Here is a 20,534-nt window from a genome sequence, read left to right as displayed (position 1 = left end):
ATACTAAAAGTGTGTATATATATATATATACACTACAAATTATAAAGACTAAAGCTATATATATTACAAATTATAAGCACTAAAGGCCCAGTGCTCTCCCCCACAGTAGCCAGCTTTCTCCTCTTGGGACTGATGCTCAAGCTAGAGCCCATGACTCAAGGGCAGCAGGGAAGCCCTCACCCATCCAGTCTCTCCTCTTGCTTGCTGATCTGCAGCACACATACAGGATGGCTCCTGGCCTCTCAAACATTTTACTTTTCCTGGCTTTCTCCCACACAAGGCCAGTCCTGCCTAGTCAATACAAGTGTTTGTACAGGTTTTGAAAGCTGGTCCCAAGATTCTGCATTTTCAAACCAAAAATGGAGAAAGACACACACACACAGAGAGAGAGAGAGAGAGAGAGAGAGAGAGAGAGAGAGAGAGAGAGAGAGAGAGACAGAGACAGAGACAGAGACAGAGACAGAGAAGAAGGAAGGAAGGAGGGAGAGACAGAGACAGACAGACAGACAGACAGAGGGGGAGGAGTAGAGGGACTGGTTGAGATTAAGCAGAATCCCACACCACTTGTCTGGACTCTGTGGAACAGCAGTTCTCAACTTGTGGGTCTCAATCCCCAGGGATTTTTACAGAGGTAGCATATAAGATATCCTGTACATCAGATATTTATATTACAATTCATAATGGTAACAAAATTAGACTTATGAAGTAGCAATGAGAATAATTGTATGGTTGGGCTCTCCATATGAGGAACTGTGTGAAAGGGTCACAGCATTCGGAAGGCTGAGAAGCAGTGCTGTAGAGTCTGTCGCAGCTTTAAATAAGAGTTTATTTCTCTTATCCTATAAATGTCTTAGAAAATACTCTGCTCAACTTGCTACGCTATACCACACAGTCAAGCAGAAGTCTCACTTCTGTAAGGGAGTATTAGGTGTGATTCACCATCACTAACCATAACACTGAGCACTTACAATGGCCAGGCACCAGGCCGCTCTTTCTGTTCATCCTCTGTGGTCTTTACCCTTAGGACTCTCCTAGGCACTTAGAACAGGACTTCCCCATGGAGTAAGGAAGAGAAGAGAGTAACGATGAAGAGAAGGCTATGGGGTTTTACTACCCTGCTTCAATGTCCACTGTTACTGTGTGCATGACCTCTGGTTAGTCATTTGACTCCTGTGTCCCAATTAGCTCATCTGTAAAGTGGGCACATAGAAAGTGTGTCCTCTAATGGGTTATCTTGAAGGTATGACAAAATGCTGTCAAATATTTAGAACATTCCATGGACACCGGTTCCTTGAGCTCAGTAGCTACTAACTGAATCTAGAGGATTCAGTTGCTAACAGAAATGCTCCTATAGATGAATCCCTTCATCCACCTGTTCCAAGCTTTAGAGTAGAAAAAACCCAAGAGTCTAAAGTCCCTGTCCTATCCTCATATAGCCTAACACAATAGCGAGAGATAGACAAGAATCAAGTAATTAGGTCCAGGGTAAAGATGAATGCCTATGATGTGCTGGGTGAGAAGATGCTGTCTGCTTTAGGGAGAATAGTTTGGGAATCACCTTTTAGAGGAATTGATACTTAAACTGGGAGTTGGGGGCGGTGTGGATAAGAAGGTGCCAGATACCTGCTAATGTGGAAGAAGATGAATTTAAAGAGAGCGTTACAGGAGTGGAAGTCTGAAAGCCCTGTGGAGGAAATGGATCATAGGCACAGTAATGCCATGGGGCCAGGGTGGCTGAAAAGAGCAAGGAGGAAGGACAGTGGGACTTGTGATTAGGTCAGATGACCTCCAACCCTGCAGGGATCTTGCTTCTCCTCTATGGGATCTAGCAAGGTGCAGGTGAAGTATCTGGAGCAAGATGGCCGAGTACTTACTTCTTCCTCCTAGAGACACAGCTCCCATCATGCCATTTCAAGGTTTCAAAGCTTCTACAGCTAGCAAAAGGGCTGATGATGTGGAACTCTGAGTTATCAGTGGACAAGACTGCCACCTTCTGGAGGGAGCCCTCCAGCCCCTTGCATACTTGGGACCCAGTCATTTCTCCAGGTAAATTCAGTAAGGTAATGAAGATGAAATGTCAACATGGAGGACATTTTCACCTGGCCCTGCCTGCCTTCTAAGAAATCCATACGAATGAGGGAATATTTGTTTTGTTTTGTTTTGTTTTCCTTCTTCCTCCACTAGCATTTGCCTCCCTCGAATTAATTGTTAATTTTTAAAACAGATACCTCTCTTGGTGGTGCACTCCTGTGTGTACTCATATAAGCAACTTCAAATGAGGGGAAGGCATAGCACATAACTTGGTGGACATCCAAATAAGTCCATGCTCATAATTAGCCTCAGCTGTCAACTGGACACAAACCTAGAGTCATTTGGGAAGAGGAACTGCAACAAAAACGTTGCCTCCTTTGGGCATTGGACTGGCTGGGTTTATGTGTCATCTTGACACCAGCTAGAGTCATCAGAGAAGAAGGCACCTCATTTGAGGAAATGTCTCCAGATCCAGCTACAAGGCATTTTCTCAATTAATGATCAATGGGCGAGGGCTTAGCCTATTATGGGTGGTGCCATCCCTGGGCTGATGGTCCTGGGTTCTATAAGAAGGTAGGCCGAGCAAGCCATGAGGAGCAATCCAATAGGCAGCACTTCTCTGTGGCCTCTGTCTGCATCAGCTCCTGTTCCACTTGAGTTCCTGTCCTGACTTCCTTCAGTGATAAACAGCAAGCAATGTGGAAATATAAGCTGGGTAAACTCTTTCCCCCGCAACTTGCTTTTTGGTCATGGTGTTTCATTGCAGCAATAAAACGCTACGACAGGCATGTTTGTGGCACATTTTCTCTGCTGCAGCCTCCTGGAAGTTCTTCTAGAGCCACACTGAATGGCTTTCGTATAGGCCTCTACTGTACATTACTTGTTTCATCAAGGTCCTGGAAGCAGATAATGAGATATGACATGCTTTTGTTTTGTTTGTTTTGTTTCACGTTTTGTGTTTGATGGGGTCTCACTATGTGGCTCTGGCTGTCCTAGAGTTCACTATGTAGACCAGACTGGCCTCAAACTCAGAGATCTACCTGCCTCTGCCTCCTGAAAGCTGGGCTTAAAGACATGAGCCACTGCGCCTGACAGATATGCATGAAAGAAAGGAAGGAAGGAAGGAAGGAAGGAAGGAAGGAAGGAAGGAAAGAAGGAGGGAAGGAAGAAGCTCTATGTTGTCCAGTAGAAGAATGACTGCAGGATGGTGCACTGTGCTACCATGGAGGAAGAAATGGGAAATCCCACTTATGCTTGCACAGAATTTTCTTGTGTTTCTATAAAGATATGCAAACTAGAGGTTACCTATAAAAGGTCAGAGAGGATCTGGGAGAGGACAGGGTTAAGATAGTACTTCTTTTTATATAACTCTAGTCTTTGCACCCGTGAAAGTCTTACAAATTTCAAAATACTTTTTAAAAGTTTTAAAATTGCGTTTATACTGTGTGTGTGTGTGTGTGTGTGTGTACACTAAAACAAACCATCTGCTGGCTGGTTCTGTCTATCATTGAATTTAGGTAAGCATCTTTTATCTGTTGAGCCATGAGGCTGGCCTCAAAGTGTTTTAAATTTAGACAATTCTTGGCAGGGTGTGGTAGTGCTTAGGAGGAACAAACAGCGTGAGTTACATAGTGAATGCTGCCCTATAGAACTAAGGACATGAGGGTACAGCCTAGCTGTGGTTTTGATCTCTGGCACTGAAAGAAGAAGAAAGATTTCACTCACTATGACTTCCTACTATACTCTTCTGAGATCTCATTTCAATTACTTCCCTAAATCCACATTAAATACTATAGGTCAGTGATTCTCATCCTTCCTAATGCTGTGACTTTTTTTTTTTTTTCATTTTGCCCTGGCTGTCCTAGAACTCATTCTGTCGATCAGACTGGCCTCGAACTCAGAAATCTGCCTGCCTCTGCCTCCCAAGTGCTGGGATTAAAGGCGTGCGCCACCACTGCCCGGCACTGTGACTTTTAATACAGTTCCTCATGTTGTGGTGACCCCCAATCATAAAATTATTTCATTGCTACTTCATAACTATAATTTTGCTATTGTTATGAATTGTAATCATTTGATATGCAGTATATCTGATTTGCAACCCCTGTGAAAGAGTCATTTGATAACAAAGGGGTCATGACCCACAGGTTGAGAACTACTGCTCTATGTACATTCTAAGTGGTCTCTGTCCGTTGTATTGGGTAAGTGACTTTAAGGGACACTTTGTGGATGTGCTTTTTTCTTAGCTTTTCTTCTGTTTAAAAGGAGGTTATCATTATCTGCTAACTCAGGAAAGTGACGTAACTGTCCTGTGAGATACTCCAGCTCTCTTTCCTTTCATGCTAAGGATATGTTATTGCTATGGACACACCCGATCTCCCTAACCACATAGATAGGAGCTCGAAAATGGAATCTATGTTATACTCACGCACCCACATCCCAGAGCCTATATGTGAATACACTATTTAATAAGTTTTAATCATAGCTATAATTGTTAGGTGATCTGCTGGTAGATAGACCCCATTATGTTTTAACACTTTGAACTGAATCTCAATAAATATCTTATTTTTCATTGCACATCAAAGACAATGGAGGATCTTCTAAATGATGTTCAGTGTTTATTGGGTGGAAGAATCATTACTGAGTGATCAGGGACATAGCAAAATGTCTAAACATAGCCTCATGTCTATACTACTTTATGTAAATATTACCTAAATATACTTGGCATATACATATTCCATGTTAATAAGAGTGAACAAAAATTGTTATTTGGAATTGACAAGAAAATTAAGAGCTTAAAGTAGTGATTTTTTTTTCTTTCTATCTTTTTTGTTTTGTTTTGTTTTGTTTCGAGACAGAGTTTCTCTGTGTAGCCCTGGCTGTCCTGGAACTCACTCTGTAGACCAGGCTGGCCCTGAACTCAGAAATCTGCCTGCCTCTGCCTCCCAAGTGTTGGGACTAGAGACGTGTGCCACCACTGCCCCACTAAGGTAGTGATTTCTAACTTGATCCAGAAACTCTATGGAGATTCCTCAAGCTATTTCTAAAAATCTGCTTTAGGTACAGACAGAGGCAACCTTCCCACAGATGAGCTTTCCAACTTTTACAAAATGTGGGCTATGATCCAAATGCCAGAAACTCACACCATGACCAAAGCAACTTTTATAAAAGACAACATTTAATTGGGACTGGCTTACAGATTCAGATTCAGTCCTTTATCATCATGGCATGAAGCATGGCAGCGTCCAGGCAGACATGGTACAAGAGAAGGAGCTGAGAGTTCTACATCTTTTTTTTTTTTTAATTTATTTATTATAATTAAGTACACTGTAGCTGTCTTCAGATGCACCAGAAGAGGGTGGTCAGATCTCATTACGGGTGGTTGTGAGCCACCATGTAGTTGCTGGGATTTGAACTTATGACCTTCGGAAGAGCAGTCAGTGCTCTTACCCGCTGAGCCATCTCACCAGCCCCGAGAGTTCTACATCTTATTCCAAGTGCAAGCAAGAGAAGATTGGCATCTCAGGCAGCTGGGAGGAAGCTCTCCCTAAGCTCACCCACACAGTGACACACTTCCTCCAACAAGGCCGCATCTCCTAATAGTGCCACTTCCTGGACCAAGCAATTCAAACTACCACCACACTGACCTTGAGATTCTGGGCAAATAAGGACTCCAGCAGGGAACAGCCTGAGGCAGGCCAAGGAAGCTACACAGGGGGAAGAGTGGAGAGGAGGGATAGGGGAGGAAGGGGAATGGGGCCTGGGAGCTGGAGGAGCTGTGGCTCTCAGAGCAATTGGAAGAGCAATTGGAAGCAATTGGAAGACAGGAAAGACTGAGAAAATAGAACGCCACTTGGGTTTTTAAATAACTTCTCTTGCTGGGGGAACAATGGAACTTCAGAGCATGAGGGATAAAAATAAGAAGATGGTTCTGGAAGCCAAAGTAGAAATCCAGGTGAGAAATAACCCTAGCCCGGTGCGTGTTAGCATGTGCTCTGGATGGTTTCAGGAACTGTTCAATCAAACTGGCAGCACTTTCGATGGCCAAGTTGTTTTTGTGAATGAGAAAAAAAAGGAACTGGGGAAGAACAGGAAACTGTTTTAGCATGAGCAAGTGGATGCTAATTGTCTTAGATGGAAAATACACAAGGAAGATTGGGGTTGGGAGGAAAGGAAGATTTCCATTAGGCAGTACATTGCAGAGATGGCAAGATGGTGCAGGAGGTAGTCACGTGCACCAGATGCAAGCCCTATGGTGGGAACTGGATCCAAGCAACCCACTAATGGTGGGAGGGAGAACCAACTCTGCAAAGTTGTTTTCTAACCCCCCCCCACATGTGTGCCTTGGCATGCACACACCCAAATATACTCATAATACATCACACATATGCACACACGCACACAAAATTCACGATTGAAAATAACAATAATGTACTTTGTAATAGAGATGCCAATACCCCATCTGGGTGGAGATGTCCAGTAGGCTATTGAATATGTGAGTTGGAATTAAGGGAGAGAGAGTAGAGTGAAAATATAAAAAAATCAGCTTGGTGCTGGGCTTGGTAACGCAGACCTATAATCCTAGCTACTAGGGAGGCTGAGGCAGAGGAATCACAAGTTCAAGACATGTCTGGGCAATGTAGCAAGACTCTATGTCAAAATGAAGCATTAAGATATCTTCTGAGGTGCTCATCAGATATAGTCATCTCATGTAAATTTGATGGCCTGAGTTTGATCTGAGGATGAAGGCAGAAAGGGTTATAGAGATGTGGCTCACCAGGAGAGAGCTGCCCACTGGGCATGAGACGGTTATGACTAAGCTGTGCCTGGTTCTAAGTTTCTCTGTACTGTGTGAAAACAGTAGCTTTCAGGTTGTATCCTGCCCCCAGGCAGCTATTTTACAAACAGAATTTGGTTCCAGGTTGGGTGCAGAGGCAAAGGCAGATGGCTTTATATCTCACAGTACAGGTAGATACTGCCTGTTCAACATAACTGTGAGGTTCAGGATGACAAGTGCTTCTTACAGTACCGAGGCACTGGCTGTAAACTTTCCGAAGTGGATTGGGAACACATGAGCAGGACACATAAAAGCCATAACAGAAGAAACAGCTTGGGAACTTTTCAAAGACAGGCCAGACTGAAGAAGAGGACCACACTTGGAGCCTTATAAAAGAGGACATCTAACTGCAGTGGTGAGCAACCCCATATCCTGTTATGGGACCCCACCGTGTGCACTGATGACAAGTAGGACGAGAATTCCTGACTGTCCCAGGGCTTCACTTTACTGACACAGCATGCTTGATGTCTATCTGTCTGAACTGGAGGCTCCACAGGCCTGCAGTGCTTGCTTCCATGGCTTCCACAGTCCTGCACCTCACCTTTGCAGCTCAACTTGACTCTGAAACCGTGTTCCTTTTCTATTCTTGGTATCTGAGACAGGCTGGCCTCAGACTTAGGGACATCTTCCCATCTCTGCCTCCTAAGCCCTGGGTTTAAAGGTGTGTGCCACCACCCCAGGCTTTCTAACTGGGTTCCTTAACGTCTTACTCACCACAGTAGCTCTCTGCATCAGTATCAGCTCTCTGCTTCTCTTATCCCCTCCCCCCACCATGTAATATTACAGACATATGATTACTGTGTGATCTGAGTGTTAATATTAGCAAGTAAGTGTGAAATAAAAGAGCTTGTGCTTGGCACACACTTTAATCTCAGTACCCAGGACCAGAGACAGGCAGATCTCTGTGAGTTCAAACCAGCCTGGTCTGCCTAGGGAGTTCCAGAACAGAACAACCAGGGCAACATGGAAAGACCCTGTTTCAAAGAAGAATAAGAAAGAGGAGAAAGAAGAGGAGGAGAAGGAAGAGGATGAGGAGGAAGAGGAAGAGGAGGAGAAAGACTTGACTTAGAGGGGGACCTCAAAAAATCCTCAAAATATTAATGTAATTGTTTAAAAGTCATGATTTCAGTGTCCTTTTTTTCTCTCCTCTTGAGAACTAGTTAAATTAAGATTTCATTCCCTTCACTTAGCTGAGGCTGCTTTTGCTGAGGTCACAACAAAAGGTCACCTCGACTACATAATGAGCTTAAAGCCAGCCTGGACTAATGGAAATTTATCTCAGGTTAATGGTTAGGCTAGATCAAGTGAAGTTTTGGAGACCCTCAACTGAGACTTTAGAGTATTAAGCTGCACAAGGAAGGAACTCCCTCTGAGGTGGTTAGGAGCAGGAAATTTTCATGTAATATATATATGGCCCCTGTGTGAACAATGAATTGGAGGGCAGGGCTAAGAGCCAAAGCACACAGCCACCTAGAGGCTATTGTGGTCAACTAGGCAAGACATAAAAAACAATAATACAATCAATATAATAGAAGATGTAAAATACAATAATTTTGGTACTAATAAAGGGTCACAGTATATAGTTCAAAGTTAGGATTTGTTTGTGGTTTTGAGCTGTCAAAGTTTTTTTGATACATTGAGCTTGCTTTGTGTGGATAATCAAGCAGGAAAGTTAGATTATTGAGTTCTGAGAAGTTAAAGCGATAATTTGAAAAGCTACTGGCAATGAGGCCATGGAACCAATGACATCATGCAGAGAATAAAGGGGAGTTCTAGAAGAACCTGAGAGGACTAAGCCATCAGTGGCTTCACCTAAAGGCTGGGAAGAGAAGACTCCACACAAAGGAAATAGTCAGGAAGAGTTTATGAGGTAGGATAACAGGGATTTGGTGTTCCAACAGGGATACTGGTATTCTGGGAAACAAGACAGGTTCCTAGCATAGAAGGAAATGTGTTAAGTGATGGGTTCATCTTTGCTTTGAGCAGGAAGAGATCATTGTGACCTCAACAAAAGCATCCTAAGTGGAGGGAATGAAAGCTTAATTTAACGAGTTCTCAGGAGGACAGAAAAAGAGGACACTGAAATCATGACTTTTACACAACCATGTTAACTATTTTGAGGATTTTTAGAGGGTCCCTGTCTAAGTCAAGCAAAGGAATAGAGTGGTACCTGGAAGGGATCTGAGGGGAGGTCTGTGATTGCTTTCAGGTAGTAATTGTATAATATTTGCATCCCAATGGGGATGGTCCAGGAAAGAGGGGACCAAATAATGCAGCAGAGAGAGATTAGATGGGACTGGTGACACAGCTCAGTGTGTGACCTGACAGAACCCACAGAAAGATAGACTCTGCAAGATGGTTGTCTGCCTCCACCGTGGTCCATACACATATCTGCATATATTCATCACTAGTATATATCCATACACACACAATCATTTTTAGAAATTAAAGTGAGATGGGATGAGGTCCAACAAAGAGTAGGCAGAAATGGCCATCAATAGATGTAAAGACAGTTCATCCACCAGTGACTAGAGAAAGGAATTACTTTCCATGCAGCATTGTGGTTGAAAAAAAAAAGATACGAGTGTGAGTAGTGTGTGTGTTTGTGTGTGTGCCTGCGAGTATGTGAATGCACATACCTGTGCTCAAGGAGGCCAAGCGAGGATGGCTGGGTGTCCTGTTTGATCACTCTCCACCTTATTCCTTTGACACAGGGGGATCCTTCTCTCTGTCTCCTCTGTCTGCCCCCTGCACTGGAGTTTAAGAGCCACACTCACAATTTGGGTGCGGAGATCCGAGCTCAGTCCTCATGATTACACAACAAACCTTCTTCCCTGATCTCCAGCCTCGGTTTTGTATGTTTATTGAAGCAGTGTTAAAGAAAGGGATAGAGGGAAATAAGGACATGAACACTAGTCAGGATTTCTGAGGCATTTAGAAATGTAGTTCGAGATTGCTAAGGGGGCCGCTTGGAGTTTCAAGGTCATGAGTTTAGGGACCAGGCCAGACTATTGTCTGTCTTCCTCTTGCATTATCTGTCTGTCCTCAGAAGAATTAGCTCAGCATGGCAGCAAGTGTCTGTAATTCCAGGACAGAGAGGATTCAGGAGGATCCCAGTCAAGGGCAGCCTGGGACTTTCAGAACAAGAACACACTACTTACTAGATGTGAACGAGGGACAAAATGGGCTGTGGAGGGTAAGGGAGGAAGAGACAGGAGAACACAGGAGCAGCAGCACATAACCAGAGGGCAGCAGAATCAGTAGGCTAAAGGTGCTTGATGAGAGAAACTTTGGTAAAGGAACACGATTGAGCATATCTTACAGGATGCAGCTGGAATGTATGCTTTAATAAAAAAAAAAATTCTGAAATGGCAGAGCACCTTGAAAGGAGGAGCTAGGGAGAGGGGCCTAAGATAGGGGGGTTGGGGAGCAAAACCTTCCAACAAGGACATCAAAATGAGAAATCCAGTAGCTCACACCTTAAGGATACTGAGGGTCCCCACATACAGGACAGGGATGGGGTACACGGCAGCAGTTTTGATGACAATAAGAGAGACGAGAGAGAGAGAGAGAGAGAGAGAGAGAGAGAGAGAGAGACCCACACAGGATACCAAGAGAATAAAAGGAGGAAGTGGATCCAGTGTGTGAGTATGTGTGTGAATGTGTGTGTGTGTGGTGGGGGTTGATAAAGAAGGCATAGGGCCAAAGGTTATTTCAAGATAAAAGCATGTTTGCTCATAGGACTGATTCATTAGAGAAGGAGAACCTGATGCTGTAGCGGAGTGGAGACAAATGTAAGAACGAAGTTCTACAAGAAACAGTGGAGTCTGAGGCCTAGGAGGAGAGTGCGCTTCATAGAAAATAGGCACAAACCTCCCTTGCAAGGTGAGCAGAGGCAGACGCTGGGTGCTCGCGCTGGGAGGCCGATAAACCGGTGCTAAGCAAGTAAACGAGTTCGAGATTGGTTGCATCCATTTCTTGGTTAAATATAAGGTACAGCCTTCCAGTGGGTGAAAGACAAAAGTATGAAGGTTGGTGAAAAATAAAGAATGCATTTAGTTGGGGGCTGGAGAGATCGCTCAGTGGTTAAAAGCACTGACTGCTCTTCCAGAGGTCCTGAGTTCAAGTCCCAGCAACCACATGGTGGCTCACAACCATCTGTAATGGGATCCGATGCCCTCTTCTGGTGTGTCTGAAGACAGCAGCCGTGTATTCATATACATATAATAAATATTTTTTTAAAAAAGAATGCATTTAGTCCGTCAGAGCCTGGGAAAACTTACTACTAATTACAAGTTGTAGTAATGAAGTTGAAATAAAACTAATCATTATAATGTAATTTCGTATAGCAAGAGTGAAGAGGTCGGGGTATATGGAGTGCTAGGGTTTACCTGGGTTGGAGATCTGTCAGAAGTATGATGGCCAGCCAGAGCTAGTGAAGTGGTGGGAGATGTAGTAAGGGGTGACTGGAGTGATAAACCATAGAACTGAGGCCAGTTGTGAAGCAATCCCTGGAGAGAACATGTGATTCCAGCTCTGGTGAAGAGCTGGAAGTGAGCTCAAGTGGTAACAACAAGGATGTTCCCATTCAAGTCTGGTCAGCCTTGTTACCTTGTAAATTTGAGAGGGTTTGACCAGATGAGGACCTGTTCCACGCATTCTCTCAGTATTGTTCCCTGAATGTTTGATTTTCTCTGGACCCTGACAAAAACACACTCCCTCTGAGGATCTGATTTTGGTTGGGGACTAAGAGAAATTAAAAACAAAACAAAACCTCAAGTGTAAATAAAAAGAAATAGTCGGATGTAATGGTGTACTGAACCGAAGGATTATGAAAGGGTTCTGGCCCAGAGTGCCTGCCTAGTATGTGTCAGGTACTAGGTTCAATTGTGGACGCGGGTGGTGGCTTCTGTCATTATTAGGGTGTCAATTTCCTTTTGGATTCCTTGAAGTGCAGAGAGAGGTGGCTGCAAAGCGGCAGGTAGGGTCAAGTTCCTTTAAACTCGCGAAAATGTAGCGCGGACTCCCGAGTTCTAAATGGCTGGCTTCAGGGGGGTCGGGGCTAAACCTACCTCTCAGGGAAGCCAGCTGGAGCCGCGGTAGGAATCTGGCCATCAAAGATGGGGAGGTCGTAATCACTGCGTTGGGAAACAAGCCATCTTTTCCATCCTCCTGGTTCAATGACTGTGGGGGATCATTGCCCCGGAGAGACTGGAGGGAATCACTGGCCTTGCAGGACTCCGGGGAATCACTGCCCTTGCGAGGCTGGAGGGAATCACTGGCCTTGCGGGACTGGGGAGGATCGCTGGCCTTGCGGGACTGGAGGGAATCACTGGCCTTGCGGGGATCGTTGGAGATGTGGGACCTGAAGGATGCGGAGGCCTCATGGGATTTGTGGGTCTCGGACACTTCGCTCTCCTCCTCTTGTCTTTCCTCCCCATCCACTTCGGCCTCCTCACCATTCTGCACCTCCAGGAGCCTGAGCACAAGGGGCTTCGGTTGGTGTTCAGAGGTTGTGAGTGTTTTTGTCGTGCTCGTGGTGTTCTGCCCATCCGTCACCTCGGATCGCACGGAGGAACCTGAGAAGTCTCCTTCCTCCATTCCGGTTAGAAGCTCCCGCTACCCGGCGCTCAAACTCTCCGCCAGCCAGCGGTCCAAACTTAGTTCGCGGAGTGCACAGGTGATTCGGGGCTGCCGGCTCTCGGCCTGGGACAGACTCAGCTCCGCCCTCGCCGCCTGGCCCCGCCCCGTCGGTCTGGCCTCCGCGCCTGGGCCACCGGTTGCTATGGAGACAGGATGCCCTCCTAGGGTGCGTCTCTGTTAGACAGCACAGTGTGAAGGGAGAAGGCTCAGCCACCCGCGGTGCACGGCTGCTTCCTGACTAACCAGTTAGGTTAGGTTTCCGAGGTTTCCCAATACCGACTCTTTACAAAGGCTGGAAGTGGATAGGATATTTTTAAGACCATCCCCACCCTCTTCACTAAGGCAGTAAGAATTCTGCAGTTGGAATGAAGGTGTGGAGGGGGGGGAGAGGGGGGAACGTTAATTAGCATGGTACTTGATCCAAGCTTAATATTTATCAGAATTAGTGTAGAGAGCGTTAACCGCTTCTTTACAGGAAATTCTGCACGCCTTTACAACAAAACACTTCAACAGGTTCTAAATACATATGTACATCCAAGAACTTCTTGTGTACCGTTACAGGGCTCACTATCAAAGTGAGATGAGGAGTTAGACTGTTAGGGAGAGGCCGTAACTAGACAATAAAGGTGGTGAATTTCCAAGATGGCCGGCTTCTTCCTCGCGCATGGCAACTTAAAAGCTTTGCAAGCTTTTCTCTCTCCCACCCGCAGGCGTCCTGCTGATAGACTTGTCTCTACAAGTTCAAGTGCCCGCTCAAAGTGTCACACAACAGTTCTGGGCCAATCAACTATCCTCGCTTTCTTCAAACTGACCAACCCTAAATTAGGGAAAGAAAACTGTCCCGAGGCTTTAAAACCCCAGTCTGGAATTCCCCTCTGCAGAGGGTCTTTTCCTTGTGTGTTGGATGCACCTGTGTGTTTCCTCAACCCCAATAAACGCTTTTCTTCAACTGCTGATTCAGTCTATGGTGCTCCAATAGCCTGTTGTGCTGCAGATTTTCCTGTTAATTCTATAGCTGGTGGAGAAAACAAACTTGACCAAGACCCCCTAGACTACCATCACTACAGATAAATTAGTCCTATTGATCATGTAATTAATCTTGTGAACAGCACAATTATGTGTTCATCTATGTATTCATAGTGATACTTCTGAAATATACCAAGAGTTTTGTAGTCTTGTTAGGGTCCTTCCTCTCCCGTTTCTCTCCTCCTCCACTTTTTTTTTTTTTGAGACGAACTTACTCAGCAATTCAAGTTGGCCTGGAACTAGGCAGTTAGCCTCTAACTTCTGTACCTGTAGCATTCCTCTTGCTGCAGCTTCGCAAGTAATGTTACAGGTGTGAGTCATGGTGCTGACTTCTCTGTGTACTTTTTATTTTTAATGATGTGTCTCTGTGTGTGTGTCTGTGTAGGGATGTGCACTTGTTAGGATCAGTGCCCATGGAATCCAGAGAAAGGCACCAGATCCCCTTGAGCTGGAATTACAGGCAGTTAGGAGCTGCCAAAGGAGCTGTGAACTGAACTGGGAACCTCTGCAAAAGCAGTGCCACTCAGGTGTGGAGCCATCTTTTCAGCCTCTGCGCGCGCGCGCGTGTGTGTATGTGTGTGTGTGTGTGTGTGTGTGTGTGTGTGTGTGTGTGTGTGTGATTTTCATTACCAAAATAGTATGAGAAAGAAGGGCAGAATTGATGGGGTTTCAGTCATCTGCTTGTTTTCAATGGAAGGAACTAAAAATGTTAAGAAATAAATCGTCTGTCAAAATATACAGCTAAAGACACCATTTACACAATTTGGGGAACTTGAATTTACTATCCTATAAAAAAATTAAAGACATTTTTGTGGAAGTTAATAGGAGTGGAACTAGGAGACTCATTCTAGGGTATGAATGTATCAGGTAATCTGTTGCATTAAACTCATTTTTTAAAAACAACTATATTTTGGGGGCTGGAGTAGAGGGCCCAGCTATTAAGATCATGTATAGCCCTGGAAAGATGGCTCAGTGCTTAAGAGTATTTACTGCTCTTGCAGAGAGGACCTGGGCTTAGTTTTCAGCACCTACATGGTGGTTCCCGACAGTCTTTGACTCCATTTTCAGGGAGCCCAACACTACTTCTGACCTATGCCCGCTCCTGCATATGTGTGATGTACATACTACACATGCACCCAGGCATCACACATATGCTTAAAGGTCTTTTTAAAGACCACTTGCTGCTCTTGCAGAGAACCCATGTGGTGGCTCGCAAATGACTATACTGTAGTTCCAGGGAATCTTGGCATCTTCTCTTGGCCACTTCAGGAACTAGGCACACACATACAGTATACTCTCAAATGTGCAGGTGAAACATTCAATACATAAAATCCCTAAAGATTTTATTATATTTTTGTATATGTGTTGTATGTGTGTGTATTACATATGGAGGTCAGGCACACATACACCCCCCAAGATGCATTTCTCACTATGATGAGCTTCCTAAGCTGGCTGCTAATCCCCCATTTCTGGTAAAGACAAGTGTTAAGTTAGATTTCCACTGTTTTACACAGAAAGTTTCAGCACTTCAGTGGTGCTCAACAAATGTTTACAAAGAGAATAAGCAAAACTGGCATGCATCTATTGGTGTTTGGATTGAACCCATATTTTCTAAGCTTGGCAGGCTGGCAATCGATACCAGGTTCTCCAAGGAAATAAATGTCACCTAATGAGGCATGATGGGAAAATTACCAGCCGGACAGCCCCTTTGACAACACAATAGCTTGGGTGAGCTTCATTTCCCCTAAAGCTCTTGTGAAATGTGTCTGTGTCACTAGCCTGAGATGTCTCCAGTACAGAGCTCTTACTTTATTCAATTTCAGCTTTGAGCAATGAGAACCATGTTGTTTCTCCATAGCTGTTCCCCAGAGGACAACCTCCAGCCACATCCCTTGTTACCGAAACATAGAATTTAAGAGCAGAATATAATAAAACCCCCAAATTGCTCTCTCCTCTGATAAAGGCACACAGGGGTTTATATGTCCTAAGAAAAATCATAATAGCATCCGAGTGTGAGCTTTCAGAAGGAGCCTGCATCTGAGACAATCTTTCACAGGGAGAAAACCAGGGTGATCAAGGAATATGTTCATGGGTCCATTCATGGAGGACTTGGGACAGAATCTAAAATCCCAGGTTTCCAGTAGTATCCAGAATCAATGGACAATGCATCTTCCATATGCCTGCATGGAGGAGCTTTGATGTTTTCGTATCTGAGCGATGCGTGAGATAGGATACTGCTAAACATGATGCTGCAGCGTTGAGCATGAGGAAGACTCAGTTCTTAGAGGAAGAACGTCATGTCTGTATACATATCTGTGCTGGCTAGTTTTATGTCAACGTGATACAAACTGGAGTCATTTGGGAAGAGAGAACCTCAACTGAGAAACTGTCTCCACCACACTAGCCTATAGGCAAAACTGCAGTGCATTTTCTTGATTGATGATTGACATGGGAGGATGCAGTGCATTGTGGGCATTGCCACCCTTAGGCAAGTAGTCTCAAGTTGTACAAGAAAGCAGGCTGAATCCATTGGACCAAGCACAGGGTCCCCAATGAAGAAACTAGAGAAAAGACCCAAGGAGCTGAAGGGTTTGCCGCCCTATAGGGGGAACAACAATATGAACTAACTAGTACCCTCAGAGCTCCCAGGGACTAAACCACCAACCAAAACAGTACACATGGTGGGACTCATGGCTCCAGCAGCATATGTAGCAGAGGATGGCCTTGTTGGTCATCAATGGGAGGAGAAGCCCTTGGTCCTGTGAAGACTCTATGCCCCAATATAGGGGAATGCCAGGGCCAGGAAGCAGGAGAGAGGGTGGGTAGGTGAGCAGGGGGAGGGGGAAAAGAATAGGGGGTTTTTTGGAGGGGAAACCAGGAAAGGGGAGAACATTTGAAATGTAAATAAAGAAAATATCTAATAAAAAGAAGGAAGGAAGGAAGGAAAGAAAGGAAGGAAGGAAGGAAGAAAGAGAAAAAGAAAAGAAAGAAAGAAAGCAGGCTGAGCAAGCTATGGGGAGAAAGCCAGTAAGCAGCACGAGTCCTCCATGGCCTCTGCATCAGCTCCTGCCTGCAGGTTCCTGCTTTAGTTCCTGCCCTGACTTCCCTGGATGATGGACTACAGCTGTAAGATAAAACGAACCCTTTCCTTTCCACATGGCCTTTAGTCATAGCGCTTTATCACAGTAATAGAAGCCCCAACTAAGACATACAGCTCAGTTAAACTATTGACTGTTGTAACTTGAGCATAACAGAGACTACTATGTGCCGTGAGCAGGGCTATCATCTTCACCATATTTTGCCAGAGTTTCCTAATTTTAAAAGGATGTATGCATGGCTAAATATATTCTCTTTCCGAATATATACATGTTAGTAAATTAAAGCAAAGCATTTTAGTGGCAAATTGGACTTACTGTGTGTGCACTTAAGTATAGTTAATTCCTTTTACAAAACATTCCCAATGGAGCTAGACAAATGGCTCAGTGGTTAAGAGCACTGGCTGCTCTTCCAGAGGTCCTGGGTTCAGTTCCCAGCAACCACATGGTGGCTCACAACCATCTATAATAGGACCCAATGCCCTCTTCTGGTGTGTAGGTGTGCATGCAGGCAGAGCACTCAGATATATGAACTACATAAATCTTAAAAACAAACAAAACAACAGCAGCAGCAGCAACAACAACAACAAAAGAATCGTAACACCGTGCATGGTGGCATACACAGCACCCAAGAGGCTGAGGCAAGGGGATTGCAGGGTATACTGGAAGGTCTTGTCTCCAAAGACAAAACAAATCTTGCGAAAAAAGCTTGTCTTTTAAAAAACCATTTCTACTCTGTGTCTCATCTGGGGTATCAGGCTGGCAGCAACCAAGCTTCTTGTCTCTTCCTACATTTAGTTAGCTATTTGTGGGGCTGGCTCATCTTCACTGCTCTGGGTCTGGGAGCACTCATCTTCACTGTTCTTTCCTGACACTTCTGTCCTACAGTGTTAAGCGGACACACTTAAAGGAAAGATATCTGCATTTTTATTCAAAAAAAGTTTAAGTGTTTTAATATAAATGTATTGCTATTGATAAACAACACATGGGGGTTAGGGGGGAAGACAGGAGTTAAGTCAGTAAAGTACTTACTGTGCAGGCATGTGTATGTGGGTCTGATCCATGGAAACTGCAAAACAAAGCAAAACCAAAACAAAGAACTCCCCCCAAGACAAACAAACAAAAACAAAAACAAAAAACAAAAAACAAAAATCCCCCTAGCATATAAGATTTATGGTTCCTGAGAAAGGATGCTTAAAATCATCTTCTGACCTCATGTGTATACCCAAGAACAAAACAAAAAAAAACAAAAAAAAGGCACAGGTAGGTTGAAGGCTTACCGATACATTCTCTACTTTTGAGTAAAACCCTTAATCCCGGTGTGTGGGTACAGCCCCAGGGTAGATGGCATGTGTAACATGGCTTGAGACCCAGGGTTCAGCTCTCAGCGCTGAAAGCAAAAGTCTGAATTTCTCTCAAAGAAAATAATTTAAAAATTTCAAAGTTAAAAATCTTAAAACAAAACAAAACAAAAAAAAACCTTAGTGACTTAGCTAGCGTTCTCTGTATAGACGCTTTGCACTGAGAGAATAGCCTTGGGTTTATTTTTTATTGAAAGTGGAAAGCTTTGGCTTAAGCCTGCCTCTCAGCCCCTCTCTGGTGGTGGTTGTATGGGAGCTGAGTAGTGGGCCGGGCGGGTCCGAGTCTCTTCTACATATTTATGGCCAGATGTGTAATCAGGTCTTTGGCATCTTGCATGGTGTAGGGGATCTCTGACCCATTCCTGGTCACCTGAGTTCCAAACAAGAACAGTTTCCTGTTGTTCCCCACTTCAGAGAGAGCCAAAGCGTCATGGATGTCTGTAATGCGATAAGCCGATTCTAGATCCTTCTCCCAGGACAGAGAGAGAACAGAAGGCATTGGTTAGTCTGTACTCCTCTTGGATACAAATATGTATTTCTTATTCTAAAGGACTCTACCATCTTCATATAAAAAAACACTGAGACTTTATTATAACCCAGTGATAGTATGAATAAAAACATTCTTATCAGAATTATGCAAGTGGTTTTTTTTGGGGGGGTGACTTTCGGGTTTCGGGGAGCCTTCCGAGTGTTGGATTTATAGGAACATCCAGTTATACCATACTCACTGAGTAGTTTTTGTCCATATCAGATTTTACTGATTTTAGCACTTGTCACTGTGAGTTCTTTGTTTCTCTCACTATTTATTCTAACCAAAAATTGTGTATCAAATTTGTGGGATATATGGCAGCTCATAGGTGTAATCATATCTTTGTAACTACACACACACACACACACACACACACACACACACACACACGTATAGTAACTAGGTGTTGATAATTACAATATGTTACCTGTTAACTATCCAAAACCTGAATTCATTTAGTCATAGAGTACTTAATGACTTCCATAACAGAGTAATGAACTCAGTAGTATGTAGATACATCTCCAGTTAATAAATCCACTGATGAAATTATAAAGGAAGAAGTAGGGAAGAGACAGTATGGGTAGAGAATAGAAGTCATAACCAAAGAATGAAGACAATATGGTAATTTTTTTTTTTTTTTTTTTTTTTTTGGCACAGGCCTCCCTATCTAGCCCAAGCTGGCCTAGAACTTGCAATTCTGCCTTGGCTTCTGGCTGCTAAGAGACCTCATGATTTGGCTCCAGGCTCAGCTAAGATAACTTTTTGAAAACCCTGATGTAGCATATTGACCTAGTGATTCATCTAAAAACATAAACATTTTGACAAAAGATTATAAACAAATATGCATTAAATTAGAATAGCTAAGCCTTTTCTCAGTAAGTCCAAGCAAAGTTTTCAACTTACCTGCATTCAGTGGCACATACAGCACTCAGGAGGCAGAGGCAGGCAGAATGCTATGATGTCAAGACCAGTCAGGTCTACATAGTGAGTCCCAGACGACCCAAGGCTATATACAGTAAGACCCTGTCTCAAACAAGTAACAGAAGTTCTCAATTTGACAATAAATAGCTCTTTATTCAATTTGGTGAAGATGATTTATATAGGCCACAAAAGCAAAGTACAGATAAAATTGACAATTAAAAAGGAAGATCTCAGCCTGGTGGTGGCATCCGTGCATGCCTTTAATCCTGTCACTTGGGAGGCAGAGGCAGGCAGACCTCTGAGTTCAAGACTAGCCTGGTTTACAGAGGGAGTTCCAGCCCAATCAGGACTACACTGAGAAATCCTATTTTGAAAAACAAAAGAAAACAGGAAGGAAGGAAGGAAAAAAGGAAGGAAGGAAGTCTGGGAGAAATAGTTCAGTGATTAAGATCCTGCTTCTAACTACAGATCCAAAGGATCTGATCTCTCTGCAGGCATTTGCACTTACATGCACAAACACCACTGCCACCACCACCACCACCATCACCACCACTACACACACACACACACACACACACACACACACACACATTAAATATTTTTTAAAAATGGAAATATCTGCTGGGCATTGTGGCACACACGTAGGAAGCAGATGCAGGCAGATCTGAGTTTGAGGCCAGCCTGACCTTCATAGTGAATTCATAAACAGAACTATGTAGAAAGACCCTATCTCAAATAGAGGTAGGGAAGAGTGGAATCTCCAATATAAAAATATAAACCATAGGTCTGGGCCAGCCAGTACCCTGAGCAGACCTTGAGCACAAACTCCGCAGCCAGTCCCACAACCCCCAGAGGAAGCTCCACTCCCAGGTGCTCTAACAAGCCCAGGATCACAGGATCCCAGAATCACAGGATCACAGAGACAGCTTGTCTCTGAGGAGTTCTGACACAACCAGGATCACAGGAAGAACAGGCTCCAGTCAGATTTAGCAAGGGCAGGTAGCACTAGAGATAACCAGATGGTACGGGGCAAGCTTAAGAATATAAGCAACACAAACCAAGGTTACTTGGCATCATCAGAACCCAATTCTCCC

The 20,534-nt window shown here is 44.1% G+C and overlaps 2 protein-coding genes across 6 annotated transcripts in view; both read right to left on the bottom strand.

Moving 5' to 3' along the window:
* Thegl (theg spermatid protein like) overlaps window positions 1-12,839 on the bottom strand; it is a 41,386-nt gene extending 28,547 nt beyond the window's left edge. The window contains exon 1 of the mRNA XM_031342820.1: window positions 11,938-12,839. Within this exon, the coding sequence (XP_031198680.1) occupies window positions 11,938-12,466 (529 nt within the window). The 5' untranslated portion in view covers window positions 12,467-12,839. The remainder of the gene's footprint in view (window positions 1-11,937) is intronic.
* A 5,325-nt stretch (window positions 12,840-18,164) lies between these two features.
* Window positions 18,165-20,534, bottom strand: part of Arl9 (ADP ribosylation factor like GTPase 9) — a 13,407-nt gene continuing 11,037 nt past the window's right edge. For all 5 annotated transcript variants that reach the window (XM_031342814.1, XM_031342816.1, XM_031342819.1 and 2 more), the window contains exon 4: window positions 18,165-18,456. In XM_031342814.1, coding sequence (XP_031198674.1) covers window positions 18,280-18,456 — 177 coding nt within the window. In that variant the 3' untranslated portion in view covers window positions 18,165-18,279. The remainder of the gene's footprint in view (window positions 18,457-20,534) is intronic.

Source organism: Mastomys coucha, unplaced genomic scaffold (genome assembly GCF_008632895.1).
Source record: "Mastomys coucha isolate ucsf_1 unplaced genomic scaffold, UCSF_Mcou_1 pScaffold22, whole genome shotgun sequence".
NCBI classification, from domain to species: Eukaryota; Metazoa; Chordata; class Mammalia; order Rodentia; family Muridae; genus Mastomys; species Mastomys coucha.
The sequence above is the reverse complement of the archived record's forward strand: the minus strand, read 5'-3'. Positions and strand labels throughout refer to the sequence as shown.